This window comes from Cebus imitator, unplaced genomic scaffold (genome assembly GCF_001604975.1).
Source record: "Cebus imitator isolate Cc_AM_T3 unplaced genomic scaffold, Cebus_imitator-1.0 Scaffold566, whole genome shotgun sequence".
In the NCBI taxonomy this organism is placed as follows: Eukaryota; Metazoa; Chordata; class Mammalia; order Primates; family Cebidae; genus Cebus; species Cebus imitator.
The window spans coordinates 117,164-138,740 of NW_016107881.1; the positions used below are offsets into that span (position 1 = coordinate 117,164).

At 33.2% G+C, this 21,577-nt stretch overlaps 1 protein-coding gene across 3 annotated transcripts in view; it reads left to right on the plus strand.

The window, feature by feature from the left end:
* The window catches only part of ASCC3 (activating signal cointegrator 1 complex subunit 3), a 361,903-nt gene that overhangs the window by 69,375 nt on the left and 270,951 nt on the right, over window positions 1-21,577 (plus strand). For all 3 annotated transcript variants that reach the window (XM_037734022.1, XM_017515928.2, XM_017515926.2), the window contains exons 7-8: window positions 302-443; window positions 1,030-1,155. In XM_037734022.1, coding sequence (XP_037589950.1) covers window positions 302-443; window positions 1,030-1,155 — 268 coding nt within the window. The remainder of the gene's footprint in view (window positions 1-301; window positions 444-1,029; window positions 1,156-21,577) is intronic.

The following is a 21,577-nucleotide window of genomic DNA, read 5'->3' on the forward strand; positions in this document are numbered from 1 at the left end:
GAAAAGAAATTTATACCTTGTTAAATAAACTAATTTGAATTGTGAAAAAACAAAATTATAAAGAACATTAAATAAAACGTACCAGGTGGTGTTATCTAAAAATAATACCTAAAAATATGCTGAATTCTATTTGGTTACCCAGAAAATTTCAGGATTTCTAAAATCTTCCTTTTTGTAGTTTAATTATTCTTTTTTATGATAGAAGGCTACCTCCGATTTTTTTTATAATTATCTTGTTTTAGTGTATGCATTACTTTTCGAGATAAAAATTTCAAATTAGGTCTATTTTTTATATTTACAGAGAGCAGGCACTTCTGAATGCTAGAAATGTTCCAATTCTGAACAGGCAGAGAGACATAGACATTGAAAAAATACATTATCCTCATGTGTATGATTCCCAGGCTCAAGCCATGAAAACATCAGCATTTATTGCTGGTGCAAAGGTATGTCACTGTTATAGAACTAGTTTTGAATAATATGCCTATTCTAAGGAAATGAGGTGTAGATTTTCCCTGTTTCCTTCATGAGTCTAACACTAGTTGACTATGCTAAATTTTATTCTAAAGTTTTGGGGAAAATGACATAATGTGGTATATGTAAAGCTCCTGACATATAATAGATATTGAGAACATATTTGTTTCCCTCCCTTTCATTATTATCGCAGTTTATATTTTTGAGTTTTATCAGTTGCATCATTGTCTGGCTAAACTTTACACTATATAGTTTATTGTACATTTTCCTAATTATATGAATACATTTGTATTCAGGTGTACCATCTAATTAGTATATATGTTAAGAGTCATCAACATACTGTGGCCTGTGTGCTATATAAAATACCTGATGTTAATGCTTTGTGTGAGTGGTATTTTGCATTTATTTTTGTTCTATTTAGGTTTGTTTTCTTTTAAATTTGCTACCAGTGCTGTTTTATAAAACCAGTGGTGTTTTTTTCTCTCTCTTTCTAAAGACTCTTTATAAGATCAAGTGTATTTTTTATTATTATTGAATTTTTATTTTTGATGTTTATAGATGATTTTGCCAGAAGGAATCCAAAGAGAGAATAACAAGCTTTATGAAGAAGTAAGGATTCCCTACAGCGAACCAATGCCACTCAGCTTTGAGGAAAAGCCAGTTTATATCCAAGACTTAGATGAGGTGAGATAAGCCCTTTATAGAGTTGATACTTTTTGAGGTTTGATATGTGGTATGAATAAATTTATACTGGAAAAATTGTTTTTAAAAAGGTATTATACTGTACAGACATATGTAGTTGGTTACTAGCAATTACATAGGAGAGTATAAATTTAAAAACATATACAACTATATATTTCTTCATATATTAAACAAATGTGTATATATTTTTGTGCATATATTTCTATGTTTCATGTTTTCTTTTCAGCTAAGTTTTTGGTTTAACTGATGTAAACTGATTTAAATAAAATGTTTTAAAGGATTTTTTTATTGTATTGATCGTATCAAATGGTCAACCTATAATAGAATCTTTTTGGGAAGATGGCAAATTCCAAAGTATTTTTAAGAATTAATTTTTCTCAATTTTTAAATTTTGAATGTCTGACCTGTGGAAAATGGCATAAATAGTTCTATCTGTATATCATTCATTTAGATTCACCATTTGATAAAAATTTGTCACATTTACTCTATCTCAAAATATAATATTCCATAGTTTAGGTTAAAGAATTCATATTATTGAAAGTTAATCTTATCCATATCAAAATTAAGTTGCTGTGTTTTTTCATATATGTTATATAGAATCATTCAGAAATAACAAATAATACAGGCAAGCAAAAACAGCAGCATAAAACATGTAAAGAGTACCTACTGTCAACCAAAATGAACTCCATTCTGTACATATGTGTCCTTATGTATTTTCTTTCAGAAAAATGGAATTACATCATATATAGTTTGTGTGTGTGTGTGTGTGTGTGTGTGTGTGTGTGTGTGTGTATAGTTATGTGTGTCTTTCTGTTTCAGTAAACGTATTTCTGCACTTGTTATAAAGTTGTTTTTTACAATAAGTTTTTATAGTAGAATAAAATTCTAGTTATATCTTGTACATCAGAAGTACTTGTAGAACTTTTTCATAATCCAAGTGCCTTGCTACTATTTAAGTCCTAATCTCTTCGAAAAGGTCCAGGTATCAATGTTTTGGGGATGATTATTTGAAGCTCTATAGGTGATTCTAAAATACAATCAGGACTGACAGCCAATAAAATTAAATAATTATAATGCAATTGTTATAAATCTTATCAATCATTATAAGCAGTATCATCATTGAGATTTATTAAGTTTTATTTTATGTATTAAATCTTTATAGTTTTAAAAAGCATCATTGACATTCATTTAAATGAATAATGATTGAAAGGCTTTTTTATTTTTCTATCATACTTATTTTTCAATAAGTATTTTGTTAATTTTTATTTGAATTATTGGAGTTTTTCTGAGTAGGTTAATTCCGTCTGCCACCTTAATGTCCATATCCTATATAATTTGATGTATTCACAGACTCTATGGATTAGGATTTAGGATGTGGACATTTTCTGCCTACCAATCATGATACAGATGACCACAATTTTGTTTTTGTTTTTGTTTTAAACTGTTCACCTATTGAAGGACATTCATTTTATTGATAGTTTTTGGTGATTACAAACTGTATTTATCTGCCATAACAAAAGACCACAGACCAGGTGGCTTAAAGAAGCAGAAAATGATTTTCTCACAGCTCTGGAGGCTAAACGTCGCAGATCAGGTGGTGCTAGCAGATTTTGTTTCTGTTGAGGATTTCTTCCTGGCTTGCAGATACTTACTTTCTGCCTTATTCCTGTGTTCTCACATAGCCTCTTCTCTGTGCGTGTATGAAGAGAGGTGTTTCTTCCTTTTTTTATAGGGTCACCAGCCCTATCAGGTTAGGAGCCCACCCTTATGACTGCATTTAACCTTAATTACCTCCCTAGAAGTTCTATCTTTAAAACAGTCACATTGAGGGATGAGGGCTTCAGTATACAAATTTTGAAGGGCATAGTTCTTTCCATAAAACAGATAAAGTTTTATAAACCTGATATGGAGGGGTTTTTGTGAATATAAGTTTTCATTCTGTTTAATAAATGTCCAGGAATGCATTTTCTGGGTCATATTGCAACTGCATACTTAGGTTTTTAAGACACAACTAAACTGTTTTCTAGAGTGACTGTACCATTTAACACAGTAAGTCAATATAATCTAGTTTCTCCACATACTAGACATAATTTGGTGTTGTCACTGTTTTTTATTTTTATTGTAGCCATTTGTATTTATATTTTAATATATTGCTTATATTTTTATTTTAGCCATCTGATTGTAGTGACTTCTCATTGTGGTTTTAATTTCTACTTTTCTAATGGCTAATAAAAATTGGAGAATAATACATTTAAGTGAAATTTGTCATTATAAGTAAATAAGCCATTTGCTATAATATCACTGTAGACATTGATCCTGCCAGACATCGTAAGCTTTAGTTGTAATACAGACCTCAGGAGAAAAAACAGACATTAACAGAATGTCAGATAGTTTAGTAGATATTTCTTTTGTCTTGGATCTTTTTTGTACCAGGTGGGATCTTTTAGGCGTCAGAGAAAGTACTATTTAAGATGAAGGTCTGTCGTTTTTCACTGAGATCATACATGCAATTATTGCATAGAATTGCATGCTATTCCTAACTGTCCTAAGATGCTTTTATGTCCTTTTACTGACTGTCACATTGAATAAGTTTAATAACTTGTGAAATTTGATTTAAAACTTTAAGGAGAATTTTAAAATTCTAGAATGACATGCAAAAATACCATTAATGTCATTAAACAGGTTTTGTATTTTCTTGGAAGGGGTACAATCTAAAAAATGTAGATGGGCTTCTTGATTAGTCAGGAGTCACTCAGGTGGAACTTACAGAAATCTAAATCAAAGTAAGCACAGGTGACAATTTATGGCTTTTCTGCCTGAATTGTCCAGAAGCAAAGCTACCTATGTGCCCAAATGATGTCATCAGATTTTTTTCTCATCTTTATCTCTTTTTCTTTCATTATCTCCATTTCCTTTTTTGTCTTTTCTTCCCTCTTATCTTTTCCTCCTTTCTCTTATCCACCCCTTTTTTATTTCTCCTATTATTTTTCATCCCCTGATTCCCAGATAGGCTTTCTCCATACAACCAGGGAAAAATGTATGGCGGCAGCAGCAGCAGCAGCAGCAAACATAGCTATTTCCCCATACTCCAGTCCTAGAAGCAATGGGTTTTTTTTTTTTCAACCAGTTCTGCCTGGAAAACAAAAAAACTTCTAGGATGAACTCTGATTTTCCTAACTTAGGTGACCAGTTCATTTCTGAACCAATTTATTTCCCTGTGATGTGAATGTGGGGTTCTTTCTGACACATGGCTGCTCACTTGTGTAACCTCATTATCAGTTCCCCATGAGCTACCAGGAGTAAAGGGGAGTTTCCTAAAGGGAAGAAGAGTGGTATTATTACCCTTAAAAGTAGGATAAGAGAGATGCTAAGAAGATAGAACTATGTGTATGATATTTTTGGTGAGAAACTCAGGTTTACTTTTTGTTGGTGTTAAGTATGTTGACTTCTATTTCCACGGTTGGGAGGTAGATTTTTTTAAGAGTCAGTAGAGTGTCATTCAGCAAAAATTAACTACTGCACCAAAGATAATACTTGATTTGGAAAGGTAGTATAAAAGATGTATACAATATTTTAGGATTTAAAAAAATTGAGTCCTATAAAATCTGATTGGAAATAATTTAAGATTTAAGTTTTCTATGAGCCCAGCTTCTTGAATCCTGTGCTTGTAGGCTAAGTTCTGGGAAAATAAAGAATAGGATATTGTGTCTGATCTTAAGTTACTCAATGTAGTGTATCTGTTCCATTTCTGTGGAAATAAGTGGTACAGTTGGGTTATGTTGTACATAGTTCTATGGCAGCAGAAAAGGCAGACTAAAGAGATCAAGGAAGAAGCTTTTATGAAAGTGAATGTTTAAGGCATATACTTTTGCTACATAGACAATGCAGGTAGAGGTGTATGCCAAACAAAGGATGTTACATGAAATTGCTATGATCTTTGGACATCAAGGACTTCAGTCTTATTACCATGTAAGGCAATAAGGCCATATGTGGCCATATGTGGAAAGCGGCAGGAAATGAGTCCGGAACAAGACAATTGCCTGCACATGAAGGGCTTTTAAAACCATGCTAAGAGGTTTAGACTCAATGTTGTGGAAAATATTACTTTGTTTTGTTTCTTTGTTTTTAATTAATAGCTTTATGTTTAGAGCAGTTGTAGGTTTACAGAAAAATTGAGCAGGAAATACAGAATCTCTATGTTACCCCTCCACCCTCACAGTTTCCCCTATTAGTGATACAATGTATTACAATTACTAATACCTCCTTACATGAGTCAATATTGATACATTGTTATTAATTAATATACACCCTTTAATTAGAGCTTCCTCCTTGTGTGATACACGCCACTTTTTTTTTTTAATATTTCTTCTTCTTTTTTATAATTATACATTAAGTTCTGGGGTACATGTGCAGAAAGTGCAGGTTTGTTACATAGGTATGTATGTGCCATGGTGTTTTGCTGCATATATCACCCCGTCATCTATATTAGGTATTTCTCCTAATGCTATCCATCCCCTATTCCCACACCCCTGCTATCCCTCCCCTTGCCCTACCCCCAGCCCCAGGAGTCCCCAGTGTGTGATGTTCTCATCCCTGAGTCCATGTGTTCTCACTGTTCAACACCCACTTATGGGTGAGAACGTGCGTTGTTTAGTTTTCTTTTCTTGTGTCAGTTTGCTGAGAATGATTGTTTCGAGCTTCATCCATGTCCCTACAAAGGATAGGAACTCATCCTTTTTTATGACTACATAATATTTCATGGTGTATATGTGCCACATTTTCTTTATCCAGTCTATCATTGATGGGCATTTGGGTTGGTTCCAAGTCTTTGGTATTGTGATCCGTGCCACAGTAAACATACATGTGCATGTGTCTTTATAACAGAATGATTTATAATCCTTTGGGTATATACCCAGTGATGGGTTGCTGAGTCAAATGATATTTCTATTTCTAGATCCTTGATGAATCACCACACTGTCTTCCACAATGGTTTAACTAATTTACACTCCCACCAACAGGTGTAAGAGGGTTCCTATTTCTCCACATCCTCTTGAGTATCTGCTGTCTCCTGAATTTTTAATGATCGCCATTCTAACTGGTGTGAGATGGTATCTCAATGTGGTTTTGATTTGCATTTCTCTAATAACCAGTGATGATGAGCTTTTTGTCCTATGTTTGTTGGGTACATAAATGTCTTCTTTTGAGAAGTATCTGTTCATATCCTTTGCCCAATTTTGATGGGCTTGTTTTTTTCTTATAAATTTGTTTAAGTTCTTTGTAGATTCTGGATATTAGCCCTTTGTCAGATGGGTAGATTGCAAAATTTTTTTCCCATTCTATTGGTTTCTGGTTTACTCTTAAGAGCTTGAGCTCTTAAGTTTAATTAGATCCACTTTTTCTATTTTGGCTTTTGTTGCCATTGCTTTTGGTATTTTAGTCATGAAGTCCTTGCCCATGCCTATGTCCTGAATGGTGTTGCCTAGGTTTTCTTCTAGGGGTTTTATGGTGTTAGGTCTTATGTTTAAATCTTTAATCCATCTGGAGTTAATTTTTGTATAAGGTGTAAGGAAGGGATCCAGTTTCAGCTTTCTGCATATGGCTAGCCAGTATTCCCAACACCATTTATTAAATAGGGAATCCTTTCCCCATTGCCTGTTTTTGTCAGGGTTGTCAAAGATCAGATGGTTGTAGATGTGTGGCATTATTTCTGAGGCCTCTGTTCTGTTCCATTGGTCTGAATCTCTGTTTTGGTACCAGAACCATGCTGTTTTGATTTCTGTGGACTTATAATATAGTTTGAAGTCAGGTAGCATGATGCCTCCAGCTTTGTTTTTGTTTGTTTTTTTTGCTTAGGATTGTCTTGGCTATGTGGGCTGTCTTTTGGTTCCATATGAAGTTTAACATCGTTTTCCCTAATTCTGTGAAGAAAGTCAATGGTAGCTTGATGGGGATAGCATTGAATCTATAAATTACTTTGGGCAGTACGGCCATTTTCACGATATTGATTCTTTCTGACCATGGGTATGGAATGTTTTTCAATGTGTTTGTGTCCTCTCTTATTTCCTTAGACAGTGGTTTGTAGTTCTCCTTGAAGAGGTCCTTCACATCCTTTGTTAGTTGTATTCCTAGGTATTTTATTCTCTTTGTAGCAAATTGTGAATTGGAGTTTGCTCATGATTTGGCTCTCTGTCTGTTATTGGTGTATAGGAATGTTTGTGATATCTGCACATTGATTTTGTATCTTGAGACTTTGCTGAAGTTGTTTATCATCTTAAGGAGATTTTGAGCTGAGACGATGGAGTCTCCTAAATATACAATAATGTCGTCTGCAAATAGAGAGACAATTTGACTTCCTCTTTTCCTAATTGAATACTTTTATTTCTTTTTCTTGCCTGACTTCCAATATTATGTTGAGTAGGAGTGGTGAGAGAGGGCATCCTTGTCTTGTGCCAGTTTTCAAAGGGAATGCTTCCAGTTTTTGCCCATTCAGTATGATATTGGCTATGGGTTTTTCATAAATAGCTATTATTTTGAGATACATTCCATTGATACCTAGTTTATTGAGGGTTTTAGCATAAAGGGCTGTTGAATTTTGTCAAAGGCCTTCTCTGCATCTATTGAAATAATCATGTGGTTTTTGTCTTTGGTTCTGTTTATGTGATGGAAGAATGTATATTCTGTGGATTTCGGGTGGAAAGTTCTGTAGATGTCTGTTAGGTCAGCTTTGTCCAGAGCTGAGTTCAACTCCTTGATATCTTTATTAACTTTCTGTCTCGTTGATCTTTTTTTTTTTTTTTTTTTTTGGAGATAGAGTCTTGCTCTGTCAGCAAGCACCAGGCTGAAGTGCAGTAGCACAATCTCGGCTCACTGCAACCTCTCCTCCCAGTTTCAAGCAATTCTACCTTAGCCTCCCAAGTAACTGGGACTACAGTCATGTGCCACCACACCCAGCTAATTTTTGTATTTTGGTAGAGACAGGGTTTCACTATGTTGGCCAGAATGGTCTCAATCTCTAGACCTTGTGATCCACTGGCCTCAGCCTCCCAAAGTGCTGGGATTATAGGCATGAGCCACCATGCTCAGCTTGTTCATCTATTTAATATTGACACCGAGATATTCAAGTCTTCTACTATTATTGTGTGGGAGTTTAAGTCTCTTGTAGATTATTAAGAACTTGCTTTATATATGTTCAGCATACATTGTTGGTTAGGCGTAAGAATCCTGAATCTAGCTGAGTTTCAGTCTTGTCTACCCCACGTTCTACCTGCCAGCCGTTAGGCAAGTTACCTTTCTGCAATCCCATGATTCAAATTGCCTGATGAGACTAGGTTTGTATCAAGGAAATTTAGCATTTGCCAAATTAAATTAGAAATTTCATTTTTGCTCCTTTTAATTTGTGCCACATGTGTTTCCTTTGTCTTAAAATTTATGAAATCATCTTTGCTAAGGTATCTGTAAATAAAAATATGGTAAATTCAGTTTTCAGTGTCAAACTTCATAATGTGTTACTATTTTTTGATATGACCTCTTAAAAAGGCTGTGATTTCAAGGCCATGGTTCTGATTAAACTGATGAAGTGTGATAGTATAATAAGCAGCCTTGTGGAATGCTTTAGCATAAGGCTTTTTAATTTGGGTCATGCCCAGGTTTTAGTGACATTTCATTGTCTTCAAAATGATCTCACAAAAAGGATCCATACCCTGAAGTATTTTTCTAGATGCTTCTTTGACTTTCTTGCCTTCATGATTTGATTGAATCAAAGTATGTTGATAAACTCTGTAGCTTTAGGATCCCCTTAGGTTCAGAGAACAGGTAAAGCCCAAGGAAAAGTCACACTCTTTATACCTTCTCTGTTCGACTTTTTCCAAATTGACAGTCTTAAGATAACCACAAATGTCAATAATTATAAAGACTGGTTTCTTTAGTTTCTATCATTTAATTAGAAACTAGTTAAAGATGTCTTGCTATGGTGACTATCTTGCTAGGCTTTTCAGATCTTGTATGATAGCATCCACTACTACTCCACATGTGTTTGGAATGAAAGAGTAGCTGAATAGCATAAATGAACATAAAAATAGTTTATTTCATAATAATAATTTTCAAAGTGACAAGAAATTGAAAGAAAAAAGCCTTGTTTATTTTATTTTCTTATCTGGTTTGTAGACTGCCACCCTGCTCCAAGTCAAGTTATAGATTTTCTCATGCATCTCAAGTTAAAGTTTTTGTTTTAGCCTATATTCTCAGGTCAGCTGTTTGTGCAATTTTAAAAACAGTTTTTCTCATTTTTTCATTCTAAATTGGGTGAACTTCTTTAGGTCATGCTAAACAAAACAAAACAACATTGGAGGAAACTATGACATTCTTAGAACCTAAATAAGGTATTATAGGGTATTTTATATTTAATGGAAATGTAGATTTTCCCTGCTTTCCAGATATATAAATAATTGGAGTATATTAAGCAGTTTTACAAAACTAATTAATTTATAGCACTAGCAATACTTCATTGACCATGATGATTTTACTAGTTCTAGAGCAATGAATATCAAAGCAAGGAAATAGATATTTTTACCAAAAAAAGTTCATACATTAAAGATAGGCATAATTTTACCACCACTTTTCAATAAATTATTCATATGTATTATATAGCAAAATATTTTGCTTATGAAATATATCTAAATATTGGTACTGTTTATGTGAAGATTTAGCGTATTGATAGGAAGTATTACTAGTTTCTAGTTGAATTAAACTGATTAAGCCACAGTACAATCACAGTGAAAACTAACAAGTACAGTACTATATTATGATGATTACTTCTTGAGATTTAGTTTTTCTATCACTTTGAATACTTCTGGCTGCAAAAAATCTTATTCATAGAACAGATACTATTATGTTACAAATAACAAAAAGACATAGGAAGCCAGATAGTCCAGGTTGGTCCATTTGTTTGCGCAATGATGTTATTTAGAACCTGATGTCTTTCTACTCTTCTATCCTAATTTTTTTTTGGCTTTTCCTCAAATTAACTCTCATCATGGGTGTTATACCAGGGTCACTGCAAAAAACGTCCAGTAAGAAATGCGGACTTCAATTTTTTATGTCTGTTTTAAGCGTAAAGAAATCTTTTCCAGGATTCCAGGGAAACAAGTTTGCCATGTTTGGCTTAGTGAAATGCATAATTTTGTGAAAGAGGCAAGATTTTCTGAATAAAAATAGAGTTGTATTAGAAAAAACAAAATGAAAAATGAAACAGTAATTGTGTGCAGACAACTAACACTGTCTGTTATTGGATGCCAGAACAAGGTTACTGGGATCATTGTAGGCTATGGCCTTAATGAAGAGTTCTTGGAGAATATGAAACTTGAGTTGTTTCTTGACTGCTTAGTCTGTGGGCATTGATCGTCATCTGAAACAGTGATAATGAACTAAACAATTGTCTTCTTAATAGAGTTGTTTTGGGGTATATACAGAAAACAATAGTTCTTGACTTCATATGGCAAATTTTGTGTGGGCCTGTCATAATATGTTAGGGATTATGTCTTATCTGTGACATTTTTTATACAGAACCTTCAAAATTAATTTTTGTTGTAAAAGCATTGTCACTGTCAAGAAGGCCATGATTTTATGTGTTAGAGTTTTATTTAGAGTGCAACTATGTAAACTGTAAGGAAAACGTTTAAAAATTCTAAGTTTATTCTCAAAAGTAATTGGGGATTTTTGATACATTCAGTGTGGTACATGCTTTTAATAATATATTATTTTCTGTTTGGGGTGTCGGTAGATGCTTAAAAATACGTTTTAAAATGATCTAATGGATAATCTTTCTTATAAAATTATGACTAAGATTTTTATCAATTTTTGACTCAGCAGTTATTTAAATTATATGATTAAAAATAATATTTACTTGTTATGAAAATGCTTTATCATTCATAACTCTGAAATGCCCAAGTCTTATTTGAGGGGAAATACTATCTATGTTTTCTCTTCTAAATAAAAATTCATTTTGTCTCTATTCCCTAAACCTTTTCAGGATTGCAGTACCGTATGTCTACTGGGAACACTTGCAAACAGATAACTAGGGAAAGGGCACCACCTGCTTCAAAAATACCTGCTCAACCACAGAAAAAGTTATAACTAACATTTGCCTTTAGCTAGGAGTAAAGTAATCCAACAAAATAATTTTCTTTACAACCTACAGTTTATTGACTTTATAGCAAGAAATTAGAATGGAGAAGATTAAAAACTTAAAGACATTAAACTGTCCCAGAATGATAATTTTAGAACTTGAATAAATTCAGAAGTCTGAAAATTAAATGAATTTGACTTGTATTGTGGAAATTTCAAATTGCTTTAGAACTAAATTTAGTCCATGTCTTTGAGTATATTAGTGTGTTGTGGTTTCACAGACCTACAACAATACACAGAAATATTTCATACTTACAGGTTGCTATTTATAGATTTTCTTCCTGTTATTTGGTTTGAAAGTACATATGGATTGGTTATTGTTAATCAGTAACAATTTCTTGAGCTCATGATTGACACAGAGCATTGTGCTAGGAGTTATGGTGGGTACACAGAGGTTTAGAACTATGATCCTGGCTTTAAGGAGCTTACTATCCAATTAGACAGGTAGAACTGATGTGAGTTCCCACCTTCACCATTTGCACATTTTGTGATGTGACTCAAGTTAAATTATGCCTCTGAGTTTCAGACTTATTTGTTTTGACGATTACATGAGTTAGCACACAGAAAATGTATAGCTGTTTTTGTGATACACTTTAGGTGATCAGTAAATTATCAGGGTAAGAAATGGTTATATAAACCATCCCTTCAATTAATTTCACACATTAATAGCTGAGTTTTGTTGTTTAATCTGGGAGCCCTTCCTATAAACATCATATGCACCCTGGCTTATCATATCAACCCTGACAGCAAGAGATTTAGAGAAGACATATTTAAATTTGATCCAGTGGTGCAATATCAAAGTGGTTAAGTAAACGTAGGTTGCCTTATTTTGCATTCTAAATATGCTGTCACATTCTTGATAAATTTCAGTTATATGAAAATAAGTATATCATTTTGGTAAATTTTAAATGTACTAGGGAATCAGTATTTAAAGGATCTCAATTAATATTAAGCAATTCATGATTTGTGCCCCTAAATGTTTTGCTTGTCCCTTCAAATCTTTACATATTATACAAGAAGTTCAAGCAAAATATTTTTCTTATAGGGACCTCTTTCTTCTAAACTTAAGTGTTTTTAACAGAAGTTTTTCTGAGTAAAATGTACCTTTTTCCCACCCGGAGTAGATTGTGTTAAATTATTAAACATAAATGAATCAGAAAACCTAATCACTGAGTTGTGGGTGTTTGATAATAGTTCTGTTTTCTTATACTTAATAGTCACCTGGGAACTGTTAAGAAAGGTACAGATTATGAACTGGCAAATGAATGAAAATCTCAAGCGTTGACCAGCAGCCCCTACCCTGAGTATGAGGAACGTGTGTGTGTGTGTGTTAGTTTTTTCCTTTCTTTCCTTTTTTTTTTTTTTTTTCCTAATAAACCCTTGTGTGGAGGGCTGACTTTCAATAGATCGCAGCGAAGGAGCTGCTCTGCTAAGTACAAACCCCGACCCAGAAGCAGGTCGTCTAGAAATAGTTTAGCACCAGGTTCCTCACGAACGTGCGTTGAGTGAAGGGCGAGGGGGCGGCCGCCTTTCCGGCCACACCGCGTTTCCCAGGACGTGGGGCACTCCCCACCGGATACCGACCTGGAGCCCTGCGGGACACACCCTGCGCGGGGCGGAGCAGGGCGATCAGCAGAAAGGGACGTCCGGGTACCGGTTATCCGAGGCCAACTGAGGCCCCGCCGCACTGCTTCTGAGTTAGAGACATTCAGTCATAATCCCACAAATGGCACTGGCTCCTCAGCCAAGCACATGCACCAAGTGTCTGAACCTGCGGGAGGAAGCTGTTTTTAAAAGCACTGGCCTCAGAAAATCCTCTGAGCTCGTCTCCAGCTGTCTGTGACTAAGTCTTTCCCCTACTCTTTTGAGTTGTGGATTCAGGGTATTTGGAAAGCTTGTATTTTGAGGTTCAGATGTCATGTAGAGAAACATAACAGTCAGCTGGATTTATAAGTTCCTTTCTTAAATTTAAAGATAAGATATATAAATAGCCTCCCCATCAAATTCTTTTCTCTATCCACCCTCCTTTCCTCCCTTCCTTCCTTCCTCCTGTCCTTTCCTCCCCTCATTTTGTTGTTTTGCTTTTTGTTTTGTTTTTGTTGATTGTCTTTTTTGAAAGCCAGGTATATTAAAGTGTTATTTGACTGCTATAAAATACACCCTTTTGGGGGTATGGTATTGTAGATTTTGTAAATATCAACATGATAAAAAAAAAACACACATGTAAATATCAACATGATCAAAAACCAACATTTTCATCAGGTCTAAAAGTTTCCTACTGCCTCTTTTACCTGTTTCCCACCACTCCCAGTTCCTGCAGACTACTGTTCTGCTTATTTTCCCTATGGTTTTGACTTTTCCAAAATGTCATATAAGTATCATACAATTCCTTGTGTAATGCTTATATGTACATCATATGAGTTACTTGTATAATATGTAGGTGTCATGAATATTTTGAATCTGATTTCTGTTACTTTGTGTAATGTGTTAGAGATTCATCCATATTGCTCTTTGTTTCAGTACTTGGTTCTTTTTCATGGCTAAAATGTATTCAGTGTCTGCACTTCAATTTGTTCATTCTCCATTTGAAGTACTTTTAGCTTGTTTGCAACTTTTGCTGATTATGACTTAAATTGCTAGAACTGTTCATGTACAGGTATTTGTTTATACATATATTTTTGTGTTCCTAGGGTAAATAACAAGGAATGGAATTGCCAAATTGTATAGTAAATACATATTTATCTTTGGAAGAAGGTGGCAAACTGTTTTTCAAAGTGAATGGAGCATTTCGTATTTATACCAGCAATGTGTGAGCATTACAGTTACCCTATATTTTTGTCAGCACATAATATTGTCAGTTTAAAAAACTTTAAACATTCTACTTCATTGTGTAATAATATCTCATTATGGTTTTGGTTTGCATTTCCCTAATGACTAATAGTGTTGAGCATCTTTTTGTGTCCTTACTTGTCATTCTTCTTTGGTGAGATTTCTAGTTAAATAATTTGTCAAGTTTTTAATTGGGTGATTTGTTTTCCTATTAATGAGTTTTGGGAGTTCTTCGTGTATTCTGAATGCAGTTTTTTTTCAGATATGTGTTTGTAATATTTTCTCCCATTTGCAACTTCTTTTTTCACAAAATGTCTTCAGTGGCGCTAACATATTAGTACCCTTGAAGTCCATTCTATAAACTAAAAAAAAAAACAAAAAAAAAAAAACCTCGATTATGCTTTTTGGTCATATGTAAGCAATTTTTGCCTCATGCAAGGTTATTAAGATTTTCTTCATAATTTTCTTTTGTACGTTTTAAAGTTGTAGCTCTTATATTTAGGTATATAATCATTTTTAATTAGATTTTATATATGGTCAAAGGTAAGGGTCAAGGTTTTTGTTTGTTTTGCATATAGCTGTCCAGTTGTTCAGGTATCATTTATTGAAAAAACTTCTTTATACATTGAATTGCTTTTGCACATTTGTTAAAAATCAGTTGACCATATACATGCATGTGAGCTTATTTTTGATTGTCTATTCTTTGCCATGCTGTCTGGATTACTGCAGCTTTATAGTAAGTCTTGAAAACAGGTGTTATGGCTATTTTATTTCTTCAATTTTTCTTATAAATTGTGTTGTTTTCTACAAAATTTTCTGCTGAGATTTTAACTGGGATTCCACTGAATCTATAGATTATTTGGTGAGAATTTAAATCTTATATCAAACCTTCCAAACCATGACGATTATGTACTTCTACATTTATTTAGGTACTCTTTGATTTTTTTCATGATTAATTTATAATTTTTAGCACATATTTTACAACTGTTTTGTTAAATTTATACCTATGTATTTCATGTTTATGTTTTCTGATACTATGTTAAAACTTTTTCAAATTCAACCTCCAATTGTTCATTAAGTATAGAGAAATACAAGGGGATGTAAGTTGCTTGTCAGAAGGCAAATCCTACCAGATGGGGTCATATATAATATAAAATTATCATGGGAGTTATAGCCTCCGCCATATTCTTTTACTAGTCAGAAACAAGTGACAGGTTCCATCATGCTTAAAAGGAAAAGATTAAACTAGGGCATGAACACCAGGAGGCAGGCATCTGGGATCATTTGGGCTTACCTTACGGTCTGTCCACCACTTAAAATCTTTGACTTTAAATACTTTCACTTTTAAAATACTTTCATTTGCCATTGATGGGTTAATGCATAGGGTTCTATGTTAGCTTTATATTTTGGTAATTGTATTTCTCTTTCTATGTAAATGTACATTATACACATTTTGATGTTTTCTTATCTACTCTTGTTGAAATTTTTTTATCTCACAAAAAATTATATTAAATTACTCCTTTAAAATTAAGGACTCTGTGATTTAAAGATACTGTCTCTGTTTCCCTCTATAGAATTAAAAAAGAAAAACTACTTACTCTGTCTCACAAATCAAACTTTTGAATTTTTTTAAGAGAGCAAAAGATTGGGTGAAAATATTTGGTGTCTTATGTACCTAATGTCACATTCAGATAATGTCATTAACTCATTTCTACAAAATAGATTATGTGTGAACATTTTCTTGAATTGGATATTTAAAACATTGGAAATTGTAAAAGATATGGTTTAAATAAATATTTCTAAATTTCTGTTTTTTAGGAAATCAATCCAAACACATTGTTAAGCTTTGAAATACATACATACACACACACACACGCACACAAGTATGTATACATTTGTATATTGAATTGGCCATTCTAAAAATGTTATTAATACTTTTATTTATAATACACATGTTCTTGGTATGTTATTATATTAAATTAATTGTTAGATATACTGCTGGTGGAAATAATGTCTTCCAAAAATTTCCATTGAGGATTCTAATAATGAAATTCTCTTGTTTAAGGAGATGTACATTTAAAATGACATTCCTGCATTATTTAATCAGTTTTGGAAAGTTTAAAGTCATATGAACCATAACAAATTTAAATTAAGTAATTACCCATGATTCAACATCTGAATATTTTGTGGACTTCACCATATAAGTGCCCAAATATTTTATCCTTTGTAAAGATTTTGAGCAAACTAGTAAAAATAATTTAAATTGTTCAAGTCAGAGCTGAAACCAATTATTACCATAAATATCAGCCAAGAAACTAAAAATGACATTTTCATTGTGAGATTCCACAGAATTTAACCAGAGACTCTTTAGCTTCAATTTTATTGCCATGATTAGAAGTGCAGCTATTTATCAGAAGTCAGATCCTACAATCTCAGCCAAGACTGTAATACCAATTAAATAATTTTAGGCTACAACGCTTTGAAACTACACTTAAAATGTTATACTGAAGGCATACTAAAACACATATACTGAAGACATACTAAAACACATATACTGAAGGCATACTAAAACATATGTAGCCAGTATGAGTTAATCTTTTTTATTAACGTATGTATTAACTTCATAGAAAATACCAGGTTTTAACCTTTAAACTTACTTCTGCTTTAAGCCTCTGATATCTGTATACTTAAATAATACTGATTTTGTGAAAGCAGCCCCAACTTATTATGCCAGTTCTACATAAAGACAAGCAAACCAAACCTAGCCAAATCAAACCTATAACTGAAGTTAAGGAATGTCTTCTTATTTATTTATTTATTTTTCTTTTTTAAGTGCTGGGGTATATGTGATGGTTTGTTACATAGGTAAACGTGTGCCATGGTGGTTTGCTGCACCTAACCCATCATCTAGGTATTAAGCATTAAGCATGCATTAGCTCTTTTCTCTAATGCTGTCCGTCCAGCCCCTCCCCAACAGGCTCCAGTGAGTGTCGTTCCCTCCCTGTGTCTATGTGTTCTCATAAACAATGTCTTTTTACTGCCTTCTTGTGCACTTTGAATGTAACTATTGGCATAGCACCCTAAGGAAGGTGTTTCACAGTGACATCTGACATGTTGAGTAATTGTTAATAGTGTGCTAGTGAAAACCCAGATTTACAATCTGGAGAGTTTGTCAGTGAAAACTGTGTTATGATTGTGCAACCCAAGTTTTGTTTTTCTTTTAAAATCCCCCATTGAGAACTTTGTTTTTTTTTTCTTCAGTTTTCCTAAGCATTCAGCTTTTACTTAAATGATACCTCTTTTGGGAATTAGGAGGGCATCTTACCCTCCCAAGAAGAGGGTATGCCTCTCTGGCTCCCATTATATTTGAAATTCTTGTTAAACATGGTATTGCTATTGTTTGTTTATTCTCTCCCATATTTTGTCTTCAAAGCCAGTAGTAACTTCCTATTTATCATTTTACCATTAGGCTGTGAAATATTTTTAGAAGGTCCATCTGTATTTAGCTGACATTTGTTTTTGTTATGCTTCTTAGTTAGACTTTTCTGTGTGAGAAGTTTTAGGAATTGACACTTACAGGCATATTGAGTATTGTCAGTATTTTAAACAGTGTAAATGAGCTGGGCATGGTGACTCACACCTGTAATCCTAGCACTTTGGGAGGCCAAGGCTGGAGGATCACTTGGGCCTAGGAGTTCAAGATCAGCCTGGGCAACATAGTGAGACCTAATTTCTAAAAATATTTTTTAAAATTAAAAAAATTAGCCAAGCACAGTGTTTCATGCCTATAGTCCTAGGTACTCAGGAGGCTCATGTGAGAGGATCACTTGAGTCCAGGAGTTTGAGATTGCAGTGAGCTGATGATCATGCTACTGCATTCCTGGGCACCAAAATGAGACCCTGTCTTTAAATTAATAAATGATTAAATGAGTAAACGAAAGGTGTAAATGCATTCAGTTAAGTAACATAAAAAGATATGAATAATGCATTGCAATTTCTAATTATTTTAGGTGGGATTTCTCACTGCTTTCTTCATATGTATTAAAATTTGGCTCAGTTTCATTTTGGAAAATAAGTAATTTGATTTTCACAAAATTTAACAATCTCACTTCTTTCAAAGATTTAATATTAGGTTACTCTTTTGAGATGCTTTGTTACTGAGACTTAATTTCCTCTTCTCAGATCATGTAATTCAAAATGAATTTTTATCCTAAGACATTAAAACACATGACTCTTTAGTAAAGAGAAAATAGCAATGTCCATGTACTGTCTTTCATAACTCTTAATAAAATTCAGTAATTTTTCAGTGTACTTTCAAGTGGGGATACAAATTAAAAATTTGATATTTGTAAAGACGTAGGACTCTTTATATTACAGAATGAAAAAGAGGGTTAGTCAGTTGTTTTGTATTAATACAAAATCATTAGGTATTTCTATTTATAAATAAATATTGTTGTTTTAATAAAAGTCAGTACAGAATAGGCCTTTCTCCTTTTATTTGTTTTTTATCTAAACAGAAAAGGTTTTTGTAGGGTTGATAAAATTTATTACCAAAAAATAATATCTAAAATGTAATATCTACATTTATAATATAAAATAGAAAGTGAAAATGTCTTTTTTTGTTTGTTTGTTTGTTTGAGACAAAGTCTTGCTCTGTTGCCAGGCTGGGGTGCAGTGGCACTATCTCAGTTAACTCCAACCTCCACCTCCCAGGTTGAAGCAATTCCCTTGCCTCAGCCTCCCAAGTAGCTGGGACTCCAGACGTGTGCCACCACACCTAGCTAATTTTTTTGTATTTTAGTACAGATGGGGTTTCACCATGTTGGCCAAGATGGTCTCAATCTCCTCGTGATCTACCCGCCTTTGCCTCCCAAAGTGCTAAGATTACAGGTGTGAGCTACCATGCCCAGCCTGAAAGTGAAAATGTCTTTACAGCCCCAACTTTAGTAGAATACTTTGATATATATCTTTCCAGAGTGTTTTTGTATTAATAAATTACGTTTAATTAGTTACCATTTTGTAGCATACTTTTTCATTTTTAGACACATTTTTCTATAAACAAATATATCTTCATACTTAACTACAGTGATTCATGGAGAATGTGTCATGAATTACTTATTCCAATACCCTATTTATAGATATTCAGCTTGTGTCTGTTTTTTCTTATTGGAAATGATGTTATAGCAAGCATCTTTGTGCTTATTTATATGACATCATTGTTCAGTTATTTCACTTGGATTTTTTTTTTGACTTGGAGTTAAATGATATATGCACATTTGTAATATGAATTGCATACAAGAAATATATACGAAAGTGTAAACCTTACCAAAACCAATTTTTAAAAAATCTTCAACACTCAGATAAATAAAAATGTATCTTGTCGTTCTATTTTGCATTTACTTGATTATTAGTAAACTCAGTATTTTCATTAACTGTATTTGCATATTTAGTTTTATGTTACTTGGTTAAAAATCAGTTTTAGGAATCAAAAAAATAACCATAAAAATAAAAGCGTAAAGTAATGAAATTAGGAAGCTGTACAAGCCTTTAACTTGGACTTTTAATTTAGACTTTGGTGTCAGATATCTGAGTTTCAATCTGCTCTGCAATTTGCTAGTCATTTGTCCTGGTTAAGGTCTTTAAACTCTCCATGCTGTACTTCCCCCATCTTTAAAAGAAGGATGATAAAAAGACTTACCTCATAAATTTTCTTTGGATTCCAAATGATATAATGCAGTTAAAACATTTAAAATGAAACCTCGTATGTAGTACATGCTCAGTAAAAATGGTTGCTAAATAGATGAGTGAACTGTTTACTTGCTGACTTAAATAGGAAATATATTATCTTATATATTTACCTTTAATTCAAGAGCATTAGACATCACATTGTAGTTTTTGTGTTCAGTTAATCTACTGATGTCACAGATTATGTAGTTTGGGATTGGTGTATTTAGTGAAGTAGTGTGTCAGATCTTCCCTGGTTTCCTTAAACGTATGGAGGTATGTGGAAGCAAAGTTATAGTTGGAGCTCATGAAACAAGTTTCTGATAGTCTAGATTCATCTGCTGCAGTGTGAGCTCTTGAGGACAGACCAAGTCCTCAAAGACTGACACTTGGTAGGCAGTGTTTAACACATGATGAAGGAGGAGGAGGATACATTTTAGGTATCAGCAATATGTAGTTTAGGCTTGTATTTAATAACAGATCTGGTCCTCGGGTGAAGCTATAGAGGCTTAGATGAGACTGCAGATCTGATGTCACAAATATTGGAGGTAGGAAGAACACTTGCTGTTTCCTTCTGTGTCTAAACTTTCAATTAGGAAGCCCTTTGAGGAACTAGCCATGTTAAGACCAAAAAAGAGAACGATGGGAAGAACACTGAGTAGGGGACATATGATTTAGAATAATTTATAGGGGCATGAGAGAAGTAATTTAACTTACTGTTTCTAGAGGGTAGCATTCAAGGAATAATGAGAAGAATTTAATATGAAATATTTATATAATACATGAGAGCTCATTTACACTTTTCCACTAAATCAGACATGTTTGTAGTTTTTCCATTTTTAAAAAGATGTCAGTCATATTTCTTTGTGTGTCTTTTACTTTCTTGGCGCAGGTTATTATCATACAGTTTCAAAAACTAGCAACCTTTATATAGTGAAAGTCTTTTATTTATCTTTTATCTGCCCTAGTCCCTCCCTTCTTTTATTAATAAACAATGTGTTCAATTTTACACATTCTTTCAGAATTTCTGAAAGCAAATATAGATTCTTCTTCCTTGCTCTCCTCAAATTTGGACAATAAGATAGCATATTATAATACTATTCTGCAACTTGCTTTTTTGTTGCCATAAAAAGATCTTTTAATCTCAGAAAATAGAAAATTTTTTTGTTCTGTTTTATGGAGGCATAGAATTTCACTGTATGGATATGCCATAATTTATTCCAGTGGTATACTGTGAGGACATTTGGGTTGTTTCTAATTTTTGGTATTACAAATAATTTGTGATAAATCTTATACACATACAGTTTTGCATGTGTAAGTATATTTTTGGATACATTTTTAAAAAGTGAAATTGCTCAATAGCCCGAAAGTTATAGGCATTGATTGATTAGATAAATATTTTTGTTTTCCCAAAATGAAGCAGGGCCATATTTTCAAAGAATGCATTTGTATTCACCAGAAAGTATTTATTTGTAGCATTGGGTTTCAAGCTTTTTTTATTGCACTTATCTGAAAAATATTTTACATTGTATTCAATATACTCAGACACAATTAAAACAGAATTTTAATAAAACTGTTTTATCCTTATCACATGTGATACACTGTAGTATTTTCTTTTTCTTTTCTTTTCTTTAAAAACACCATTGGTAACAACCACTAAATTAATTTC